This window comes from Lithobates pipiens, unplaced genomic scaffold, assembly GCF_037356315.1.
Source record: "Lithobates pipiens isolate NorthernLeopardFrog02 unplaced genomic scaffold, aLitPip1_a1.2 Scaffold_19, whole genome shotgun sequence".
Lineage (NCBI taxonomy): Eukaryota > Metazoa > Chordata > Amphibia > Anura > Ranidae > Lithobates > Lithobates pipiens.
Window position 1 is genome coordinate 247,458,436 of NW_027507764.1, and position 26,315 is coordinate 247,484,750.

General features: G+C 38.3%; 1 protein-coding gene across 21 annotated transcripts in view; it reads right to left on the minus strand.

Annotated features, from left to right (window-relative positions):
- Window positions 1-26,315, minus strand: part of LOC143996687 (poly(rC)-binding protein 3-like) — a 1,318,080-nt gene that overhangs the window by 87,494 nt on the left and 1,204,271 nt on the right. For 16 of the 21 annotated variants that reach the window (XM_077491910.1, XM_077491906.1, XM_077491896.1 and 13 more), the window contains one exon: window positions 5,202-5,332. In XM_077491910.1, the coding sequence (XP_077348036.1) occupies window positions 5,202-5,279 (78 nt within the window). In that variant the 5' untranslated portion in view covers window positions 5,280-5,332. Of the gene's footprint in view, window positions 1-5,201; window positions 5,336-26,315 lie in introns of all 21 variants that reach the window. The other 5 variants (XM_077491899.1, XM_077491898.1, XM_077491904.1 and 2 more) reach the window with 1 other exon arrangement.

Genomic DNA, 26,315 nt, shown 5'->3' on the forward strand with positions numbered 1-26,315 from the left:
CCGTGCTATACAGCCACAACAGGTGGCGGAGGAAGGCGATTGACAAGGTTTCCTCTTCATTCTTTTTCTAGGTACAGAGCAGTCAGTTGTCTTCAACTGATGCTCATGTGCCCTCTTCTTTCTCCTTCTCCTCCAATCCTGCCAAAGACTGGCAAACTAGCAACGAGAAGCCAGTGGAATTATTTGACCACATGATCACTGACTTGCAGCAGGTGTATGATCATGGTCATGCGCAAGCATTCCTTCTTTCAGATATTGACCATAGAGGGAGAGGACATCAGGCAGGGAGCTTACTGCAACGTGGGCTCCGGAGTTCTATCGGATAGTGCTCTCCATTGAAAAGTACCCGCCATCGAAAAAGTGCCCACACATTTACGCAGTATTGAAAGGCACTCCAGCTGATTTGCTGATCAGCTGACTTGACATAACCATGGTGCATGCTATCCCCAGTACTGGACCACACATCTCTGCAGTGTGGGCCTTTTTAATGTATTTGCTGTAAACAGAACACAATGTTGTGTACCAGTGTCAACTGCCCTCCAACTGCCTCATCTGAGAAAGCCCTATGCACTTGAACACAACTATGGCCATGCCACAGAAGCTGCACAGCAGCAGCATGTCATCAAGGTTTACCTTTCCAATATTGGAACACAGTGACTACACACTGTACAATATTTGAGTCTGTTGTCTCTGAAATAATACACTCTAATGCTGCGTACACACGACCAGACTTTCCAGCAGAATAGGTCCGATGGTCTTCACGACTGACTTTTTGCCGAGGGTTCCGACAGAGTTCCGAACAAACGGACTTGACCACACAGGAACGGACTAAGCCTGTTCAAAAGTCCATTTGTTTTGAACGTGATGACGTACGACAGGACTAAAAAAGGAAATTCAATAGCCAGTAGCCAATAGCTTCCCTTGCATCATATTTGCTCCATCGGACCAGCATACAGACGAACGGTTTTCCCGATAAGAATCGAGTCCGTCGGACAGATTTGAAACATGTTCTGTTTCTAGTTCTCTCGGATTTTTATAATTAAAAATGATCGGATTAGCCCACACATGATCGGAATGTAAGACGGACTGACTCCGTCGGACCTAGTCTGTTGGAAATAATTTTTACATTGTGACCTTACCAAGCTGTCTACATATTGTCCAGCCACAGTACAATTTTTGTGGCTTTTTCACTCTCAAAAAATATTACATTTTAATGCAAGATAAAACCTGCATTGTCCCTTTCTATTTCCTACCCATGCAAGTATGCTCATGTACTGTCTTGATACTAGACAATTTATACTAAACACACACTTATACATTTATATTTGGAATAATCTGAGAATAATTTGGGCACGGATATAGGAGTGGGTTCAGACAATGTGGGGTTGTTGTTTTCTAGTATTTTGCGCACTCAAAACAAATGTTAAGCGATGTGTTTAACATACTATGAAAAAAATAAACTTTTAAACATTACTAATAAAGTGTTTTGCAACTGGCCAATTTACACATGGGCTTTACCTTTTTTAAGAGTAAACTTTCCTAATACTTTTATTTCTTTTGGATTCCACTGATCAATTCAGGCTTATTACAGCTTGAAAAAAAAAATCAGTTCATTCTGTCTGTGAAAATTGTACATAACACCACATACACCACATACAGCTTAAAAGCATCCTCTAAACATAACATTTAAAGATTTGTCTTTTTTATGCTGACCTTAATGTCGCATTAAAAGAACCTTCTCTCCGTTGTATTTTATTTTTTATATTTTTATTTGCTTTGTTAAATGTTCCCCATCACAGTGCTCCAGCCCCCTGCAATCTTTTTGACAATTGTTTGCCTATTAGCACCCAAAAATTTACAGAATTTAAAATCTAGATTTCCCTCCATAAATCAGTGGGATTCACTTCTAAGCCCTTGTATACACGGTCGGAGATTCCGACAACCAAATCCGTCAGAGTAATTCCGACGGATTAATTCCGGAAGATATCCTGTCATAATTATGATTTTATTTTTTTTAGAAAAGTGTTATTAAGCAATAGGCCTTTGGAAAAACACAGTTTGTCACATGTTTTATAGCATTTCACATCAGAATGGTCTAGATAGAATATTAACTAGGAGATGAAAAGGGACAGGTGTCTCATGAAGTGAATGTATATGAAGTGACATTGCTTGCCAGTAATATCTTCCTGCATAAACAAAACATTGACAGAACCTGCCATGAAAGAATCCTCCCATGGAGCATAGGGGAACTGTGTAAATGCTGCTTATTTGGAGAGCAGTATTAAAACCACTTAGATGGATATTGTACATTTTCTATTTTGTTTAGCGAGAGGTTGGTCTTATCCACATTCTCCTTCAAAGAGTACTGATTTTAATCAAATAAAGACTAAATGTTTTACCAATTAGTTAGCTATCTATGCTCTCAGGACTGTCTGTGAACCTAGAAAATGGCAACATATGTAGACTAGAAATACGCTCCATAGGAATGGGGCCTTATTGATGCAGCTTTCAAGATCAACCAGTATCTCAAAAGACAGACACTTTTTTAAGGATAATTAGACATGTATGATAGACAAACTCTACTTCTACAGTTGAATAAATCAATAATTCAAAACCTCATCTAGTATTTTGGATAAGTAGATCAAACTATCAGAGAATTTGATATGCTACAGTATGTACGTTCCAACTTTGGTGGAAACTGAGTTGTGTAATTTGCATAATTAACAACTTTCAATAAAGGAGGAAGACTTCCTTTTTTCCTTGATTATGTATGCATCCTTAAAGTGGTTGTAAATCCTGTTATACCACTTTTACCTACAGGTAAGCCTATAACAAGGCTTACCTGTAGGTGCCTTGAATATCTCCTAAACATGCACAGTTTAGGAGATATTCAGTATATGGGCTGCTGCCGATGTCACCAGCGCATGCGCACTGAAGAAGCGGACCGCTGGTGCCATTTCTTCTGAAGTCATGACGTGACCGACGGCTCCCGCGCGCATGAACGGGAGTGACGTCATTGTGGCTCCAGCCAATCACAGCACCGGATCCGTGGACCTGGAAGTAACTCCGGTGGAAGATGTTCGCTCTGTACTCGGAGGACCAACACCAATCCAAGGCATCATTCTAAGGTAAGTATTTCATAATGAGCTAGTACTAGCTCATTATGCCTTTGTCTTGCAGGTTTTTTTCCGAGGTTTACAACCTCTTTAAGACACCAGACTATGTCAAATGACCACAACATTGGAAGACATGGTATTGGTGTAAGGCAGCCCATACATGGGTCAAATTTCAAAAGAATTTTCTTACAAGAATCTTATCTAAGAATTTTCGTTCTTATTTCACACCATTAGTGGGTTGCAGCAACAGCCGGTTTTCGTGCAGCCATCGAATTTGAGTAATTGGACATGTTGGAAATTTTTTGAAAAACTAACGATTTTCTAATCAATAAAGGGAGAATCATGTGAGAAATGTAATCGAAAAAGAAATTTCTCAGAAAGAAAAGAAGATTCCCAGCCATGAAAATTATTTTCTGTAGCAACATGAGGTGAAATTGAAAGCTGGGTTGGCCGAATTTTGAAATCAATAGCGGCACCATCGGATCATAAAATGTACAATTTTTCTTATTTTCAAAAGAAAATTCTTTCATTTGTTATACAGTGATAACTGTATAAGGACTACAGAATATAAAAGTGACCCCCTAAGCACAAATAGTGCAAGCATTTGTACACTTTTTCTGATTTCTGATCTTTAGAAGAAAGTTCTCACCCATATGAACTCTTCTTTTTACTTAACACTATGTTGCTGCCTGCTTTGGTGTATCAACATTAAAATCAGCAAAGAAACTTTGTGGGTTTGAATGTTTGTCATTCAGTCAATTTGAGACACAAAGGCATCATTTTTGTACAGACTGAGACAAAAATGTAATATATTTCAGCTTACACTCCTTAGATGTGGTGGCTGTATTTTTTTTTTTACTAAGCAAAGTACATTTTTAGCAAATACAGAAAATACCTGTTGATCTTGCCAGAAATGCAGTATTTGTATCACTTCCTCTGAGCTGCACCAAAAAATATTTTCTTCCTAGCTATCTTCTGTAATTAACCAAGTTCTCTGCCTCCCATATAATGAAGATGGAGATGAAAAGATACAAACATGTTTGTAGTCCATATCAGGAGAGCAGCCTAGGTGACAACCATGGCTCCCTCCATAGATACAGTAGAGGGTTAGAGTAACCACACGTAAAAAATAGAACCTCTCAAACTCCTCCTGTTCATCCTTCCTTTGGGTTCCCTTCCACAGTAGGTGACAGCCCCTCAGGAGCATATATCACTCCATGAAGCAATCACAATAGCAACATTGGGGGGCACACACTACATAGATCAACCACATCCACTCACGAGCTAACAGAGGCTTCAGCTTCAGTACCCACATATTGGCCACGCCCCTCTTATGCATTCACCTTGATTGGGCTTAGTCGTAGAGAGGCGTGGCAAAGATGTAGGGACTGTAGCTGAAGCCTCTGTTAGCTCATCAGCAGATGTGGTGTGAACCCCCTAATTTTGCTAGAGTTGTGACAGAGCCACCCATGAACAGGAAGTGTTATTGTTTGCAGGAGTACCAGGTATAAATTAAGCAAAAACCGCTTGGAAAAGAAAGGGAAAAATTAATGCAGCCACCAAACCAAAGACCAGTAAGCTGCAATATACTTCATTTTTTATTTGAGGTTTAGATACACTATAAAGATTTTAACTGTCAATTAAATTAGAAATGAGGGGGCTTCTCAAAGTTACAGCAGTATCGTTAAATTGGAGTTCCACCCAAAAGTGGAACTTTCGCCTATATGCTTCTTCTGCCTGGTTCCCTTACCAGGAATGGAGGCTGCAGCACCTGAGAGTCGATCCGAAGATCAGCTGGGCTGCCAACATTGCATGCTCTCTGTACAGATAAATGTCCTAATATTAAAAGTCAGCAGCTAAAGTATTTGTAGCTGCTGAATTTTAATTTTTTTCACCCAGGCTGGACCTCCTCTTTAATTACATATAGGCATGATCCACAAAGTTTAACATGTAAAGAATCTTAGTTTAAAGTTAGGAAAATATCAATATTAATATAGTAATAGTCTGCTATAAAGTAAGTCAAGCATAAACATACAAAAAAAAAAATAGAGGTTGACAGAACTGCCAAAAACCAAATGACTTTACCTTTCCATGCATTAATAACCGTATGGTCAGTGTGACATTAAGACCCCCCTCTGGCGCATTTGCATCGTTGGCATTCATTTTGGGCACGTCTCTTAGAGTCTTGGCAACAGACTGCTCTTTTCTTGTTTAATCTGCTGGGACAAAATATCACAGTCAATGAAGCAGCATGACAAGAACAAGAAGTAATCTAATGACCTGTATAAATACTTGTGTGAAGAAGTATACACTCAATGTATGTAAATGTACTTTCTCTTTTGCTTTATTGTAAGATGTCACAGGAAGTAAGATAACACAGGTTTAGAGGGAGTTATGGTGGTGCTTAAATAGTTTTAGAGCTGATTTCTGAAGTGGTTTGCAGTTTTCGGTTTAGATTGAATGTGGAAATGTTGCAGCGACAACAAATAAATTCATGTCAGCATATTATATCCTTCACAGCACCTATCAGATGCCCAGATGATTCTTGGCAACTCTTGGAACCATAGTTCAGAATACCAACAAGATCAGATCCCTGCTTTCATGCTCACCAAATGAAAAAGAAGATGCTTTGTTGATAATATTCAATGAAGATGGTGCACAGGGTATTCCAAATCACACACCACAGGAATGAGAGCATTAAAGCATGATTACACTTGAATACAACACAGAAGGACAGAGCACAGCTCCTAGAAGACGTGTTATGAAATACTTATTTTTCTTTTATTGAAAGTCAGCCCTTGTGACTTAACGATGTCATCTCTTTCAAGCAGATGATCCCATCTAAAGATGACAGGATTTCTTGTAACATTCCACAAATTGTGTTTCCAAGACCTAAGGACCACTTCTAAATTCAATGACAAATTGTTTTGCTCTTAGCCCATGGGGCAATCTAAAAATAAAATTAATTTTGCTTATTTCTGAGAAGTCATACATGAACATAGCCCTAAAACTAAAATGTCACAATACAGAAGAAAAAACTTACCATGGTAATTAAATATGTATGTTCATTTTATTAGAATACATGGACAACTTATATATACTGTAGCTACTATTTCTTTTGTGCCTCTGGATTGGAAAACAAAAATCACAATTTAAAATCAACACAATTTGAATTTATTATTTGGGAAGGGGTGGGGACATAGTTGAGTTTAGCAGGTTTATATTATTCATTTGTACTGTATATCTCTGATCTTTTATTCAACTGCTCTTAATGCTATCTGTATGTCATATTTGTTCAAAGCTCTTTTCATTTGAACCTTCCTCAAGACTTCACTATGTGGCTTATTTTATTTTTTTTAAATGCTGTGCGAATGCTGGGGCCTATAAGGTGTCTAATATGGGCATTTCCTATGATCATCAGCTTTATCTAGCAGACTTAATGTGTTGTCTTCCTGAAATACAGCAAATAGGAAAATACTCCATTATGACTACAACATGAATCCAATGATCATAGGAAATAGCTATATTAGACACATGACACAAATTATTCATGTAGGAAATACTTATTATTATATTATTATATACAGTGCAGGAATTATTTGCAATAGCAGTGTGAATACTGAGGTATTCTCACAACAAATTATTTATTAGTAGACCCCAAAGTGTCAGACTTTAGATATTTATGGGAGCATAATTGAGTCCACTAGACTGGGGACATCTTGTGGCAGAGATGAGAAATTGTGATTGACAGCTTAGAATTGAAGGTGAATATTGCAGCTAGAGCTTCTTTCTTTTTTTTTTTTTTACCTGGGGAGGGGGAAGGGGGGGGGGCCTTAAAATAAAGAATTTAGTCCAGAACTGGGTTTTAAATGAACTTGTTCAAATTTGCTTTAATGCTGACCCCATTTGCTGCTTATATTTACCTTTCTCTTGACTCCACTGCTGCCCCATTCACTCGCAGTAGCAAGAAGTAGAAGTCCTGTTTAATCTCCAGGTTGAACCTTGGAACTTGACATGGCTGTGGACTCTCTACTTGTCCACATATGACAGTGCTGAATAGTTAAGTGGCCAGTAACCAATAACCAGTGTCACGGGGAAGTCACATGTTCCCCTATATTCAGAAATACTGTATGTAACTTCTCTTCCAAGAGCAAAAAGAGAGGCAGGGGAGTAAAGGAAATGGAAGTATAAGAGCTGTTACCCAAAATAGGCAAATCATGGGTTCACATTGCTGAATTGCTGAATTGTATGTAGTGCATACCACTGTCACACATACATTTCCAATAAAATGTCACATGAAACATTCTCCTCTTCACCACAGCGAAATGACATGACACTTTATATAAATCTCACAGCACGTCTCCATTTAGGGTGAATGGTTGGTCATTTTGCTAGTGCTCATGCCAAATTATTAGAATCACAGTAAGCTTGTTCTGAGTTAATTAACAGATTCATTTATTACCATGTATACCTCTATAGATACAGCTTCTTACAGATATGAATCAGTGAGCAAAGACAGATCTATGCAGCAATAGTCAGTTGTCACCTTTATATAAACACTGAATTTGCATTAAACCTGTTGATGAAGACTGAAGCACTTTGCCCTATGGCTCAAAGGATATTTTGGTCTTAGTGCAAAGCCTGCATTTGCTACAAATGAACCAAGAACTGCATGCTGAATTGTGCAATGAAGAGTAAATTTGTGTCTGTGCCTTCCATTCCCTCCAAGGACAAGGACCTGCCAGTTTTAGCTATTGTTGGAGAGAGATTTCATAATCCCCTATGGCGGATAAACGTTTCTGTGAATCTTTCATCCCTTTGCCATTGAGGTTCAACAAAATGCCCAGCACAGTGGGGGTTAATAGCATACATTGAAATGTAACCTCTTTAAGGTATATGACCTTCAATCAACCTATATATTTAAACAAATCAGAAATAAAGATCTTCCTGGTAACAAGTAATAGCAGTAACGTATTATCACAAAGCACTTAGAGATTATCTGATTATTATTCAGATGAGACTGCATTTTTAATTAAACTAGTGTTGTCATTAAAGTTTGAATCCCCTGGTGCAAAGCATTACTTTTCCAAACTATTAAAACATTTGCGCAATTATCACAATGATTAGCAACATTCTTTGTACTGGTAAAGCAAATCGAAATGAAACCAATGGGCACTACTCACAGAAGGAGCTTGGGCTCTTATAATATAGATTTTCATAGCTCTGCAATTATAAAAAGACAACTATACGTAGCTATCTTTGGCAGTAAATTTGCTGAGATCATATTTGGCATTCCCAATCTCTAAGCCAACCAAAAGACCCCATGCAGAGCCTGTATACTGCAAAAGTATGACTGTTTTAAATGTACTCTATAATAACTAGGTAGTACTGGTAAATGGGCATCCCCCAAGATTATAATGAGCATGTCTGCCTGCATTGAGTCTTGTTCTCCTGGTTATTCTTGGAGAGGTGCTTTAGCAAAAACTGTTAGTATCTAAACCGTGTAAATCAACTTCACGTGAACAATTCTTCAGAAAACTAGAAAACTGTTGGGAAATGGAATGAAAAAAAAAATGGAAAACTGGTCAAAATTTGAAGACATAAGGGCAAAGACTTTAAAGAATTTAAGGACTTGGGAAGGACTTTTAAAGAAATTACCAGTGTTATAGTGGTGTACTCAGAGAAAATTTTTACCTTGATATACATTTTTTTACTTTAAAAATGTGGTGACATGAAATCAAACATGGAAAATGGCCAAAGCCCCCAGTAAAAAAAATAGTAGCTAAATAATAAAAGGGTTAGTATGACCCTCCAAACCAGATAGCAAGGAAAACTTGCCACACATTTGTGGCAGTGTTGAATTGTAAGTCTGTTAACTTGCTGTGCATTTTCACTAGCAAGTTGTAGTTAACACTTTTCCAGTTTGTAGTACGTTTGTGTGACAAGTCTCTAGCAAGAGCAAAGTTGCATTAGTGAGTCCACTGCAAGAGCTCTGCAAGTCTACAGCATGACAATTCAGCCACAGTGACCCCTGTGGTGGGATGACTATTGCACAACATAACTGAACCAGAACTACAGTAACAGCAGGCTTGCAAAGAAAGTTGATCTGGAGTCATGAAATGTGGACGTTCTGCAATTGTGCAATTAACTTGTGAAGCCTGGCAAGTCTAGCAATAGCTTAGCAAGTCATTTTAAAACTTGCAGCACAATTGTCTGCTATCTGGGAATAAGCCTTTAAAATTTTAATGAGCTGTGAATTGCAAAAATCCTACTGTTTAGGATATATATTCTAAAAGCCAGATACACAGAGATACTCATTCTTTTCCTTCCTCGTGTCAAATTTGAGTATATCTGAACCAGGTAAAAACATCGCTGTAATGCAACAGGAGCTACACCTCTTCTGTCATGTGCAATATCAGATTATTGTCCATTGCATGTACACTTAAATATTTCAACATGTTGGAAAATATTTGTCTGTGATACCAAATGCTTTTGATGGTTGGATCACAGCCTCAATCTTACCTGCTCACCCTAAGCAATATCAAAATCTGTCTGACCACTTGGAAGAAAATAGCCTATATTTTGCCACCTTTGATAGATTGTGGTCTGGTTTTATTTGATTATTTATTTGTTTGCATTCTTTATTGATATGCCTTTAATACATATACAAAGGGAAGAACATAAGAGAAATCATCTGAAAAAAACTTGGTCAAATAAACCAATTAAACCAATCTATACATACAGTAACAGTTATTCTCGAGTTTAGCATAAATTGTTAGGCTAAGCAAGAAGGCCTCAAAAGGCAGTATACATCAGACTGCCAAACAAGAATGTATGTCAGACTGAAGAGAATTTGACGTATATTACTTAACCTAAGTCATAATAGTGGACAGTACAATCTGGAAGATGGAGACGAGGGAGATGACTAGGGGGTCTATCTCAGTAAGGGGGGACCTCATGTATCTATTGTGGGTTACACCTTTCAGGTTTTTAGGAAACCTCACAGTCTCCAGGCAGTAATTATAGGAGACGGCCTGCCCCTAAGTGGACGTCATGGATGACGAAACATGTCAGAATGGGCCTGTTACTGACGACATCATGCACACAGTGCCGACACTTACGGCTTTGTTTGTCTATGAGCCAACAGTCTGTTTGAATCTTTTTTTCCTTGTACGCTTACTAGTTGTTCTAAGGTACTTTTTATCACTTTTAATAAAAGAGGGAATGTTTAACGTTGAGCGTTTGGGCTTCACTATGTTGGCTTGTTCTATTATTCCTCACTACATTTGGAGCTAATGTCGAGTGGCCATCGCCTGCTTCTGATGCTGGTTTCCTATGGTGTAGCACATGCATTTACTATTATAATTTTTGGGCTATCATCTTTGGTAAGAGGCGTGTGCTGATTATGTATGGTGGTGGATTTCATCATTCAACTTCATTTGCACTTATGCGCTTTTTGGACACTTCATGTCATTTACATATACTGGAAGGACTTTCTCACATGTGTTTTGGATATATCCTTACTGTCTTGGGTTTTGTTTTCCCTTTTTGCACTTTTGTAGTATGTGTAAATATATGAATTTGCATATTAATTTTTTTTTTATATATAGTTATTTTCCATATATTTTTGCAGTCTGCACTTTATGTATTTATATTAAGTTGATGTTTATATTAGCACTGCTTTGCATTTTTGTTTTTTACTGTTCACAGCTGTTATCACAGTTTATTGAGTGGCTGCTTGTTTTATATTACTCCTTGACCCAGCACAGATTTTTTTGAGATTAATAATTATAGAAGACAAAAGAAGAGTGAAAGAAGAAGGTAGGAAAAATAAAAATAAAAGGAGAGGAAAGTAAGAGGAGGGTTAAGGTACAATGGTTGGGCACCCACACTGACTAAGCCCCATAGGGAGGCTTCAGCCGTATTCATTGTATGAATATTGCACAGATATTTAAGGAACTCAATGACACACACCAATCCTGCAGTGATACCAGCTCAGTTAGATTGACAGTAATAGTTTGAATTCATCAGTGCAGGTAAACTCAATTCAGTGTAAACACGTATTGTGGAATCTATTATGCGATTATGTGTATTTTTTTTGAGCCTGTAAGACTTTTCTATCTGCCTGATATCTTCAACCCTTCTGATCCATTGTTGAACTGTAGGGGGGGATTCCACAAAACCAGAATGCATAACTGTGGCTCATTCACCAGGTAGTATAACATAGATCTTTTGTAGGCTGACGCTGGTATCTCATTATGATGCTGTTATTACATTTTCCTAACCAGGAAAGGTTTTTGGAAGACCAAGCTTGCAAGTCTGTCCTTATCATGGAGATTGAAGGGGCAAAATTGAGAATGTATAATTTTGTCAGGTCATTAGGATGTCCAATAATCGAAAATGAGAAGAGGTCCACCTAAAAGCAAACGTTGTTCATAGCTGTTGGCATAGCACTCTGGTCATAGTTAGATTTAGGACTTTGGACGTTTGATGTGAAAATTGGAGAGGTCTCCATACTTTAATCGGTGATAAGATTAGGCAGAGTAACTGTTGGGTTGCTAAGAAAAAGCAACAGATCATCTGCATATGCTGAAATTTTGTGGGACTCTATGTAATGCTACCTATGTTGAGATTGAATGGTTCCAAAATTAATATAAAAAACAATGGTGAGAGTGGGCACCCTTGGTGTGTCCTGTTGCCAATGTAGAATGGTACTAAAAGGATCCTGTTCTCCCTGGCACAGGCAGGAAGTGAGGTATATAAAAAGTTTATCCAAAGATGCAAATATTTCTGGGCAGAATAAAGTTAAAATACACTGTTGAATTTAAAACCCATGATTGAATCAGGAGAAGCATTACTCCATTTGTTTCTTACCCAGTTCCATGTAGATGTTTTTGGTCCCCTGTACATAATTGGATTTTCAAAATGAACAAGTGTCACACTGACTTTGCTCAGTGAACAGTCTCTACTAAATTAATCCCAGTCTGTTGTACTAGGAGACTATCAAGTTTTGGAGAGGCCATGGAGGGTTTACAATATATAAGTCCAATAAACACCACCTATTATGACCATTATAAGTTTACTGAAAAAGCTAAAGCGTATAATTAAATAAATATTTTTCATCATCAGATGTCATGAGAGGCACACATGTTCTGCCTCTGGAAGAAGTTGCAACAAAAAGCTTATTTTATTTCTGTAGCCATCTTCAGTCAGTGAAAAAAGAGCTTCTAAGAGAACAAAGTATATGCAAACTCCCAGTGCTGTACAATCACACCAGCTGCACATAAAAAGCTCTTTTATGCAGGTTTCATCAAAGGAATATTGTGCCAAGATATTGGGAGTTATGTGTCTGAATTCTTACTGATCATAACCTTTGCTTTAAATGATGCTCCACTGCTGATATTTCTCAATACGCCAGCCGTTCTTGCAGAGCTATTTATCAAACATTCTGGTGTGTGGAGCATAATTTTTGTTTTGTTGATATGCTTATAATCACAGGCCATTGCTACAGATGGCTAGCAATTTTTCCAGCCTGCCAACCTATAATCCCAGAAAAACAGTTAGCGCACTCATAGAACATTGGAATATTGTGTTTGGTGGAGTTCCTAGTACTGACAGATTACATTTGTGGTTCCATGAAATTACACAACACTGTTCACCCCCGTGCGTACGTGCACACACACATACACACATGTTAGTATTATGATTTGCTGCTAATACTATTCTATTAATTCTATTAATACACTAAACCTACATTAAGCTTATTACTATACTATCTTTTTAGGGTTTTAAGCACAAGACAGAATTTATGATGTGAGACTGATGTACCATTTGTTTACATTTGATTGCTATAGAGGGTTAAATAGGAACCTCTGATACCTTAATATTGATAGGCAAAGGTCGAAAGGGTTTCACTTCTTTAGCAGATACTCAGAAGCATATCTTGGGTTGCAGACCCCTGCATAATTACAAATTGTGCACGGTGATGCATCATGCTTTTAGGAAAAACATAATTGCACATTTGCAATAGGAACCTCTATTAATCCCTGCTGTGCATAGGTATGTTTCTTTGTCCCCACTCTGGCTGGCCTTACCAGGGTCGTACAAAGTTTGTACATGTATAGCTAGCAGCCTAACTACAGCCATTTTGTAGATTTCGATAGAATAGGTAAAAGTTAGCATTTCAGGTAGATTTTTTTATTTCTGTCTGTAAATCCACTAGTGAGATTTTCCCCACTTCATGTCCCTGTGACACCCATATAAGAACTGAGGGGTGTAACAGTCATTAAAAAAAAAAAAAAAAAAAAAAATATATATATATATATATATATATATATATATATATTGCTTTTTTGTACACAGGCAGTGGTAACTTTAAACCATGCAAAAGACAGGTGCTCCTGTCCACAGGTGAACAATCCAAGCAGCTTTATTCTGCACTTTTAATTAGCAGCAAACAAAAAAAGATTACAACCATCAGTCAGCTCACATATATAAAGGTCTGTGCACAGATAAGACTAGCATTGAGGTCTGACTACCAGGTAAGATGTGGATTCAGGAATGAAGGCTTTATCCCACCTGAAGCTTTACAAAGTCTCAGGGCTCCAGGAACCAGAACAGAACTTATGAGGATTCTATGTAAACAAAAAATGTGTTCTCTCCCCATCACTCATAACTCCTGGAGCCCCACACCTAGATGACACATACACACTCCTAAACCTTGTGGACAGTCTTCCCAGAAGAGTTGAAGCTGTTATAGCTGCAAAGGGTGGGCCAATTCAATATTGAACTCTATGGACTAACACTAGGATGCCATAAAAAATTAATGTGCGTGTAAAAGCAGATGTCCAATACTTTTGATAATATAGCGTATATATATATATATATATATATATATAATCAATAAAACCATTGTCATAAGTCCTTACCCTAACTCTATGTTTGTGTTGCTCTGAACAGGGGTATGGGGCCCCATAGCAAAATTTTGATAAGGCTCACAAATTACCTCCCTAATGTTACTGATGTTAATGTATATCTCAATCAAGGACAGGTAGCAGGGGAGTTGTCAGAATTGACACTACACTACTAGGGAACAGTGCTGTGGACAGAAGTTTTCAGGGAAGTTAAGGGTGCTTCAGTTCAGAGAAGTAACTTTTAACATAAATTGCTCAGGTGCACTTTTACAACATCTCACTCTTACTCAGGGCTTCATTGTAAATTCTAAGCCCTTCCATCATCACAGCAATTAAGGTCTGAGGAGGAGGTGTAGTAGTTGGTAAAATAAATACATTTATAAAAATATTAGTCATAGTATGATATAAATGTACTCCTGCAGACAACTACTCTATAACCCTACTACAAACTTTTTTAAACAGTTTTATTTTTGCAAAACTACAAACAGTTGTCAGCTTTTATCTGGGGAGACACTATATTTACAGCCTGAGCAAGACTGCATTAGGGTTTTATACAGTACATACAGGGCTAATTTCAGTGCTAGTCAGAATGACCAGAAGCTCTAAGCACAATCTACACCAGGGGTAGGCAACCTTTTGAGCACAGTGTGCTGAAAAATGTTTTCAAAGAAATTGAGTGTGCTGATTTTATAACAAAAAAAGTCAACTTCACACTCTCAATCATGAAAAGGATTTTTTTTATAAAGTAAATGCTGTAAAATAATGTAAAATAGTAGTGACAAATTAACATCCTGCAGTCTGATGCCTTGTACACACGGTCAGACATTCCGACCACAAAATCTGCCAGATTTTTTCTGACGGATTTTGTCCTAAACTGGTGTTGCCTACACAAAGTCGGACAAAATCCAATTGTTCGGAACGTGATGATGTTCGTTCGTTACAACAGGACTACGTTGAGGCTAGTAGCCAATAGTTTGGTCTCGTAATTTTATCTGAGCATGCGTGGCACTTTGTCCGGAATTCACTACAAAAGATTGGAAAAAGTCAGATCGGATTTTTTTGTCGGAAAATTTGAGATCCTACTCTCAAATTTTTTCAGTCGGAATTTCCGATGGAAAAAGTCAGATAGAGCCCACACACGATTGGATTTTCCGACAATATAATCCGATCAGACCTTTTCCGTTGGAGTTTCCGACCGTGTGTATAAGGCATTATGCCTCAGATCAGCCGCAATTCATGCACCATCACACCTCAGATCACTGTCTCCCCTGCACATCTGCCCCACCACTGTAACCCCCTGCACATCTGCCCCACCACTGTAACCCCCTGCACATCTGCCCCACTAGCATAACCCCCTGCACATCCACCCCACCACTGTAACCCCCTGCTCATCTGCCCCACCAATACACCTCCTTTCACATCTCTCACAGTGCTCTACCCCCTGCCTTTCTGCTGTATTAATGCCTTCTACAATGAAGCTAAAATCTTAGATGTCCCTGGTATTTTGAACCCCTGATAAAAAAACAAACTAATTTACCCATGTCAGCTGTGTTTTTCCAGGTCCATGTTGACAATTTTCTTATTGAGATTTCAAACAACAGCTTTTTAGTATGAATCAACTTTCCATGATGTCTCAAAGCAAGAAGACAGCATTTCAGGTAATGATCTGTGGGTTATTGTTCCTCTGTGATAAACTAGGACCAACTGACTGTTCCTCCTTCCTTGCTAGGCCCTATTTCTAGTATATCATACTTACCTGTGAACCCATTTCTCTAGATCTTCACTGGACAGCCTGCTGCATGCTGCATAGTCTCTTCCTCTGACACATTTTTCATAGAATTGTCCAATCAGGAACTCCACGCTGTCCAAAGTCTATCAGACTATTGGCATATTTCCATTGAAGCGAACAGAGTTCATAGTGTTTATGAATTGTTGGTGCAATGCATAACTCAGGTTTCAGGATAGAGACTATGGGGGTTATTTATTAAAGGAAAATCCACTTTGCACAGCAAGTGCACTTGGAATTAAAGTCGCTGTAGATCCGAGGGGGACAGCAAGGAGAATAAAAAACAGCATTTTAGCTTGCACATGATTGGATGATAAAATCAGCAGAGCTTCCCCTCATTTCAGATCTACCCCTTAGATTTAGAGTGACTGCACTTCCAAGTGCACTTTCAGTGCAAAGTGGATTTGCCTTTCGTCAATAACCCCTTATGCAGCACAAGGCAGAGTACCCAGTGAATATCCCAAAGGAATAGAGCTACAGGTGTGTATGATCCATCGCAAAAGTGATGGGGGGAAGGAGGGGGAAGAAAAGGATAAGTGCACTGAAAATATGTTTAACATTTAAAAGTTCTTTCTCTCCGGTAATGTAGGCTGGTTTAAGTTGGCCATAGATGTTTGACTCTGCATATCCAACTGCCTTTCTAATTTTCTAAGATTTCTAATAAATTCTAAAATAAAGAAATGTAATGCAAGAAGGGATTGTAATGTATGTGAAAAGCTTTTTGATCTACTTAGCTTTGACTTCTGTGCTATCTAATGTGTATAGTTATACTAACTCATATGGCCAACTTAAAGGGAACAGTTTTTATATCTATTTGTATATATTTTAATTATTATGTTCAAGACTAACTTATATTAATGAATTCATATTAATTAATATAATTAATACATTTATTTGTCACTTACTGTATTTAGTGTATATGAACTATTGCATTGGAATACTTCCTATTTAATATTTACAGCCAGCAGGTGGAGCTCTCTTCACATGTTTACTGCATTTTATTGCAGGCAATCCATTACCAATCGAAACATGCAAGCGTCCATTGTTGAGCTCCTTTTGAAAATGCTAGTGATTTTATCACTTTAAAATTCACTGACCCAGAACGAGTATGTAGCAAGTAAAGCAGAGTGAAGTCAGAACTCCAGATCTGCATGCTTGTTTATGGTCAGTAACTAGAAAGTGTTGAAGTTGCTGTACCAGCATGACAGCCAGGAAACTAGAATCTTCTGAACGTAAGGTTAGCAATGATAGTCTCTATATTCCCTTAGTACAGGGCCATGCCAGCTAGTGCAGTCGGGTTAAAGATAGAGATGGAGTGCTGAGGAGGCTATCAAGGGTATTTGAGGGTGCCCCCTAGTCGGGGTTGTGACCTTGGGCCTGGGGCTCGGGTGCTGGAAGAGTTCCCCTAAAACACACAAAGGAAACCCTTCCTAGAAGCACGTGGGAAAGGAGAGAGGACAGAGGAGCAGGTCAGCACATCTGGGAGATCTCCTGATAGTCTGCCGGGTGGGCTGTGAATGTCAATCTTGATGACTGTGGGGAGAGTTGGCCTGGAAGGCTAGTGAAAGAGGCAGCTGCAGCCAGGCAGGTTGGCAGTGTTTAAGAGGTGGTGCGGGATTAGTAGCCACAAGAGGAATGTATACTGAACACTGAACTTTTGCTACACAAGTAAGGGACCTTTGGTTCTTGCCTGTACTGGACTATCTGCTTCATCTATTTGAGTGACTGTTGGATAATCACAGTGTTTCATCTGGGTTCTGTAAGCAAGTGAGTGCTGTAGGAAGAAGAGGAGCTGTATATAGAGATTGTATATAGGAAGAGTTGTCCCTTAAGTTTTGTTCTGAAGTTGAAAGGACATCCAATGATCTGCCATTTCTATCTAAGTTATTATCCCTCAAAAACAAAAACAAAGTCACAGATTGATCTCTGACTCTGAGTGCCTGTGAACATTTGGTGTGCCTGGCTGTACAGGGTGGGGGTGCACTACACTTTGTTCATACCAGGCCACATGGGGGATTCAATTATATGCAGAGATATTCAGCACATGAGCAGCTACTTTTAAACTAAGGTTTCAAAGAGAAGTATAGCCAAAGCTTTTTTGGCCATACTTCTCTTCTGGGGCAAAGGATTGCACTTTCCTTTAAACCCCTGTGGCCCAGAGTCAGCTGACAATGGGCTTTAGCAGAACTGCTCCAGGCTCAGGAAGAATTTCACCCAATTGTTGAAATCCACCCAGCTGCCTGATTGACAGTTGGTTCCTGCTCTCAGCATGCGATAGAGAGCTAAATCCAGCTGGGCCCGCCCCCTACCCAGCCTGGCACTCCAGTGAGCACTGGCAGGGCAGAGCAGAGAGCAGTGACTGATAACCACCACTCTCTGCTCTTGGAAGAACAGGAACTGAGCAATAAGTGGCCATGTGATCACTCAGTTCTCAGTCTTATAGCTGGCAGGGAACAGCTGCAGCCTCAGACCAGTGCTGCAGCATGGAGGTGAGTATGTATGTTTATTCTCTTTAAACTTCTCCTTTAAGATTGTATAGGTCTCTGTATGTCTTCTGACAGCTTGCTTTTGTGGTCTGTAGTGTTCCAGTTATATGACTGCGTGATACTGTTAGTATCAGTACTAGGCTGGTGGCTCACTGGTTGCTGGGAAGCTGTCAAATTTAGCAGAGGTAGTAAAACGTTTATTAAATTTATCATTTCTCCCTGCAGCTGGAGGCTTAGTGGGCAAACCCCCAAACCCCATTAAGTTTGCCCATTTGCCAAAAGCCAAACAGGCGAAGTCAGACCAAATTACAGTCTGAAGCTCATCCACATTGCACATAGGTTTTTACAGATTGCCCCCAAATTGTATAGTTTTATTGCCACTGTTTGAATCCATTTCAAATCTTCCAAAAAATGTTAGAACTCTACTACTCTATATTAGAATCTTGTAACAGAAAATAACCACAGATGAGCACCTTTCAGTTGGTCGATGAGACCACTTGTTACACAGATTAGTGAACCAGGAGGCTCAGGAACAGGCAGGGTCAAATGGTGACTCAGAAGTTGAAGTTAGTATTTGAATATTATAGTTCTCTGAGTTAGGAAAGCTTGAAGAAACATAATATGACCAGTAAACACCTGTGAATGTCTACTATTGCTTTTAGGTGGCAGATTACAAAGCTCTATTTCACTAAAGGCTTCTTTAGGAAAGCATGTACCAGTGTGATTTATGTCAATTTCCTCAAAATTTTGGGTGATTTCCTCTAATAATTCCTCAAGAGTACCATCTATGCCCGCCCCTTCCACTCCCCTCCTTCATTCGTAGAAGTTGTTATAGTTTCCAGAAATGAAAAATGATCTATGAATAGAGGCAGGGTGGATGAATAAAAGGTCTGCCTCCCCACTCACCATTAATTTTTGCAGTCAAATTTGAGAAAACGCACCTACATATCTGTTTTGTGTTCCCATTCACACAGTATACCTAAAAAAAAGGCCTTAGAACATTTTCTTACCTCTTAACCGTTTCCTTAAGCCAGCTACACACTAATAAAACTGACAGCTCTGGTCGGAATTGCTGTACTAACAGTCTGCCATTAGTACAGCTATATTCCCCCAATGAGCTACTGTGTTCTGACAGGAGGATCCTCCCCCCCCGCCAGAAAACTCCGGTCAGCATTCTCACCCATTGGCTGAGAGCACTCATTGGGAGACGGTTGGCTACTGGTTTTCCAGCATGCTCATCCGACAGAAGCCAGCCAAATGGCTGGCTTCTGTCGGACCAGCTGGATACGCATGGCCCAAATGTCGGTCATTTTTTTATGGAACTAGCCGATGTCGCTCCACATTCAGCCCATGTGTACTAGGCATAGGGAAAAGCTTATGTTACTCTCATTAACATACAATAGATTAGCTCAGCAATTATGTTTACTTTGGAAATGATAATGAGATCTGCCAGCACAATACAGTCAGGGTTAATTATAGCGAACACAGCTCACCAGCCTATTCCCCTATATAAATTTTTTTTTAATTAAGTTGGATTGTTCAATGCTGGGCTATTAGAAAAGATCATCTAAAAATAAGTAAGCTGCATTTTTAAAATATTTCTAAAAATTATGCTATGTGAATGGAAACAAATACAAAATACCTTCCCAATTTTGCAGCAAGAGTGGAAATACACTATAAGGCATATGATAGGGAAGTTTGCTTGGGATAAAAAAACCTTTACAGCAGATAGGAGTCTAATAAACATTGTGAATATGCTAAACGCTACATAAGGTATGACTAAACATTTGTTTTTGTGTGTAATAATAATTGCAAGTGTAGCGCTGATAATTTTTGCCTACTAATGTAATGTTGATGTTTTACAATGTAAGCCTATGGACAATTCTATAGCTTAGTATTTGGCACCATCTAGAGGCCAAACACAGGTAGTTAACTGAAACGAATATTGCTTTCACAAAGCACAAAGACTGAATACAGGAAGTGACTGTTATTTACTTTGGAAGGTTGACCTTTACCCAGGATACTTGGTGACCTATCCATGGGCACTCTCTCTGACAGTGCATGCTGGGTAGGACATAAAAGGAGCCCAAGCGGCCATTTTAGGTCTCTTCTGAATGCATGGCCTGCCTGTGAGGAGGCCTCCCAGAAGAAGCGGCCTACAGCCATTGCAGAGCGCAACTCCAACAGTTTGTGTGAGTGACCTGATGGTGCCAGAGACACAGTGACCGGATTGGAGAGATCCAGAGACACGTTGCAATCACCAGACCAAAGATACCATACAGGGATCTGATTCAGTTGGTGAGTGGGTTGCGGCCCACAGTTAATTGACTTTTGCACCTAGTCAGACTTATATGCAGGCCTCGCTGGGATCTGTAGTCCTACGGAGGAGGAGTATAGCAACTGACACTAGGCAGGCATAAGGCCTATTTGCTATTGCATCTCAAGCCTTGTATCATAGTTACTGAAGTTACACCAGGAGCATCTTTAACTCAACTTTAAGTACTTTAACCCTTGGATTACAAATCACAAGGAATTACCCTAGCTAGTGAAGATCAGGATATAAAGACTGAGTACTTTTTAGCTATAAAAGTAGGGGGAGCTCTCATATATATGCTTATTTGTAATTGTTTGATCAAAGTTCATTGTCCTGTCAATCTATGTTGGATGACAGTACAATAGCTGTAATCACCTATCTACAAATATATATAGTAAAATATACTTTGGTTAAGTACCTCGTTGTGTGGAGTATTGTTTTCTCCCAGCAGGTGGAGCCAGTGGATCTTGAGAGGACGATACAGGTATATTGTGATATATTATATTGTACTGTATTGTATTGTATTGCACCACACACAGCTGTGTCAAGGGGACTGAGCCAATTCAGTGGGGGTTCATTAGCAGAGTGCAGGCCCAAATCCAACAAGCAGCTCCTTTGGGGGTCAGTGCTACACAAGTTTATTGTTTTAATCTATATATGAAATAAAATAATCTATTTATTACATATACAGTATACTATATATTATATACATCTTTACAAATATAACATGGTTAAACATGGTTAAACAGATGGTGTTAGTTTATTTTAATTTGGACCTGCTGTAAACTAAAATCAAGATATAAACCATAAACCTATACACCATCTGCTTAGTAGAATGGGTTATACCCTTCTATAAATAAGGATTCTTTATATATTGTTTCATAAATATATACAATTCTTAATATAAAATAATTTTATAGCTGAGAAACATTGAATAATAATCTGCGAGAAACAGAGGCCTGTACTGTCTCATGTCTGATATTTACATAGCAAAATAACAAGAAAACAAGAAACCTTTGTTGTGTGTGTTGATTGCCTATAAAAGCTGTTCTGTTCTCAGACATAACATGACTTGTCAGCACTGCTGGGATGCGTTGACCTTTCATGTAAATGAACACTTAATAAACCTCTGTCTTCCAGTGTAGAAATGGACATGGTGTTACAAAAGAAATAAACTTTACCACCAGAACATTAAACCCTTCTCCACTGGCAGACCATAAAATTACATTAAATTCTCTGCTGAAAAACATAGCCCAAATTAGTGTTGTCATTTAAAAAACATATAATGTTACTAAAACCCAAATCAATCCTATTAATAGAAAATTCTCACAAAAAAATGCTTGCTGGGCATTCAGTTACCAAGGAGCAGTGTAAAAAAAAAACTTATTTAAGCAACAGTTAGCTTTATGTTGGTTTACCCAAAGCAGGACTGCCGATGATTAACAGTAATTGTTTTGTATTTGGTAGCAAGCAAGCAATTCATTCTAAAATGATTTTTATAACTGTGCCCAATTTAATGTTTCTGCAGTATATTTTTCTTTACTGTGTTTCTCCACTTGTGATAACAAATGTCATGGACCTGTAATAACAGTGTAACTGAGTCAACGCAGTACATTCCTACTCATTAGCTGACATGGACAAGATAAATAAGAAATGTTATGCCCTCATTTATTTTACTGACTGTAATTTAAAAACTGTTATAAAATAATCTAGTTTCCACACAATCAACTTAACAGAAGGTATTGGAAGCCAGTTCATTTACACTTTCAAAGATGAAGAGTAGAACTTTTGGGACTCACAGAAATTGGACTCCATATATTAATTATTAAATTAACCTATGTTTTAAATAAGTGTGGTTAACCATTTATATTTTTTATTTGTCCAGGAATGAATCCTATCGTTCTTGAACAATATGCTGTATCTGCTCGGCCTAGTTCCTGTGGGGGGGCTATTGCTCATTACAGTTAAAGTAGATAGAATTCCTAACTGGATGGCATTTAGTTTGCTTAATCAGTGTATATCATAAGCAACTGCCATTATCTCTGACCTCATGCAGCTTCTTTACAGCCAGTTCCTATTTGCACTGCTGTATGGCATGGCATAGAAATTCTCAGATTGGCTTTTCTGATGGTAACAATTGTAGACTGTATCTGTATAATGAAATGATAACTGGAAATAATAAGCCACTTCTATGTTCCATTGGAAGACCTGTTACAGGGTGGCAATGCAGAAGCTCAATTGGGATACAGGGACAAAGCTTTTTCACCCTATAACAGGAGGCACCTGACCATGGATCTTCATGGCAGAACCAAGAGGTATTATTTTCATAAAATCTGCAGATTTAAACATATTGAACATTTCTTTTGAAACTACATTGTCATGTTAAGCTTATTTGAGAGTTTAATGATTTATGAAACCTAGTTAAAAATGTAGGCTTTTCTTCCAACCACAAGGGTCATCCTTGTGTCTTTCGTGGTGACCTTAAAGCAGGGGCAGGGAACCTCGGCTCTCCAGCTGTTTTGAAACTACAAATACCATCATGCCTCTGCCTCTGGGAGTCATGCCTGTGATTGCTAGGGTCTTGCAATGTCTCATGGGACTTTTCCTATCCCTGCCTTAAAGTGAACTTACTTGGACTACTGTGTATTGTGAGAGGTAAAACTCTATGAACATCAGTTTTTCAGACCTATAAAGACTTCCACTGAATTCTCCATAGCCCTCTATTGGTTTAAATAATGTGATTATATCTCCCTTTTATTGGACCCTTTGAGGGTGTATGAATCCAGCTCATAAATCTAATGCATAGTGTTTTTTTCTGTACATTTACTTATTCATCATAATCAGGACCAAATATTGTACATAAATACTGTGTAACATATTTTTAGCTAGCAGCTGGAACTTTGTGCTCCTTTTTACAATGGCTTAACTACTCTCACCTGATTTGCAGAGAAATGGCTGTGGACAATAGCTCAAGCTCTAGTTTACACATAAAACCAAATGGGTCATATTAGTGTCTAATCCCTTTCCTTCCTGCTCTCTTTAGACAGTTTTGGTATAGAGTTCACTTAAAGACAGAGGGCCTTGAAAAAAAACATATTTTGCTGTGCTCTGTATTTAGAAAGTTGATAGTGCTTGGTGACTCCAGATTTTATATACATAGTTAAATAAGATCTCAAATACCAATTTAAAAACATATACACTTGTAGCTAAAAGTCTTCCAAATACCTAATTAATTCATTAATTAATTAATTTAGCTGCCATTTTCTAAACTCTTTTCCAAACTCTATAACGTTTCTAAACAAATTAAATAGTAATGCTTCCAAAAGGAAACTCCTGGGGTATACCAAGCTTGCTACCTACAACCCTTCACAGTATAATTCATTGTTCCCGAGTATCTTTATGCATGGTAATTGCCTACCTATTTAAATTATTTATTTTTTAAACCATGATATATAATTTAAGGTTTACAGATTTGTGAGGTGATGTGGCAAACACTTTTGCAAAGTCCAAGTATACTGCTTCTGCAGTCACCACTCCAACCAAGTTTCTACCTATGAAAAAATAAATAAAAATGTGTTTAATAACATCTGTATTTTTTTATAAAATCATACTGACTGCAATTTTATGTTTGTATGTGGACCTTTAAAGGTTGAGACCCCCACCTCACCCTTCCTATTCCATAAATACTCCCTAATACTGACCTCAAATTAGTCAGCCACCTCTTTTGGGGCCACTTATGATCCCGTAACTGATGGCTATTATTGGGGAAGGTGAAGGTGAAGGATTGTAAAAGTGGTTCAGGGGGATGTGGGAATTAGTTCCCAACTTAATTAAAACACAATTATTGTTTTAGCCTTCAATTATTAGTTTGTTATCAATAAAATGCAAGCTAAGTTACTGGGTGAACCCCTTTCTAAGTACAGAGATAATATTTTTCGATTAGTACTGATTACTCTTTATGGTTGTGTAAAACTCAGAAACTATGGCTTGGAAATATCTGAGCTCTGTCAGGACTTTTGGGTATAAGCCATCTGGTTCAGGAGCTTTATTCATATTAATTTATTTACCACTGGATTAGAACTCCTCTAGACAGCCTAAGCAAATTAAAATGAAACCTCTTTCTGAAAATGTTAGTTGCCTGGATGGCAAGCATATCATATTAATGTATTATTTTCTGAATATTGAAGGCAGACAGCTAGGTAGAATTTTGATACTGAGGTCAGCAGTGGCAACTCTTGTATTTCTCTCATGTTAAATAACCTTCTTTTTTTTTTATAGCAAACAAAGCTCTGTGCAGTGGTTTGATGATATGACTGGTTTGTTTTGACCAAGCAAGCAATTTTTCTATGTATTTAAACAATGTTTAGACCTTTTTGGCTGAATAACTTTGCTCAGGTTCTATAGTCTTTATGTGACAATGTTTATTGTCACTGGAATTGCATTCCATAACATTCCATAAATATATATTTGTCTTCATGATATTGTGAAATGTTATTACTTGAATTTAACAGATGCTCACTACTGTAACATATCATGTTTGGGCTGGTAAAAGTGCATCTGTATAAGCTTGTTAGCAGATGAGTTAATGGAGCGAGCACGTTGTACATATAGCCATTGTTTTCTATTGATTCAGTTAGTAATGTGAATTGCAATAAAACCAACAGCAGTGGTAAGCATAGCGTATGTTTGGCACTTGCATCACTGACCCCATGACAATATCGATAGGTGTAGCTGAAGTAGCTGGCTTAGAAACTTCCTGAGAAAGCAATGTTGGATTTTTACTCAACCGCAGATGGCAATGAAGGTAATACCAGTTATTTATTGACCAAATATTTGGTAATAATAATTGGTCAGATACTTTTTTATAATGTAAGGGATGTTTCACGCAGTATAATACTGTAAGGTGAACAAAAGTAAATGCATGCATCAAATCTAAAATCAAGGATCTTTTCCATATGCTTGAGCTATCTATTTTACTAGTACCTGTTTCTCAGGGCCCTGTAATTTCCCTCCACAATTAAGGTTTTCTCTATATGTTCCAGGTACCACCATCACGGCTGCCTGCTCCTCAGGGCCCTGCAATCTCCCGCCAAAATCTAGGATCTTTTCCATGTGCTCCATCCACCTAATCAGGCATCCTGCAATCTCCCTGCATGCCAACTTTGCTACATAATTGATTTCTACATCATGTCTCTGTTCTTATTTCACCACCACCCACAGCTGGCATGTTTACTATTCACTCACTGCATTATTTGTCAATAATCTGGGCACTGTCCTATAAATTTGCTACTTACAAAATTTCAATTTCATGCATAGTAACTTGGCGATTTATATACCCAATCACCATTTAGTAAACTGGGATCTTACTTGAGTCACAAATCCTCACATTCTGTGGCAAAATGTCAATCAGGTGGTTGGTTTTGAGTTAAAGACTCTCTGCAACCTCTTTGGATAATTCCACAGGTTTTCTACAGTGTTATGTAGGGCTTATGACGGGCCGAGGACCTACTGCCTTTTCTTCAGGGCCTTTGTTTTACCTATTTGAATGAAAAAAGTAGGAACTGACTTTTATTATGACATGAATCTAAAGATTCTTTTTGGGAATGATTATGAACTTATGGCGGGTATTGTTCCTCTCCTCTTGTTCACCTGTGTGTGCTACTTTTATTGACTTTGCTATTTACCACACGGCTCTATTGG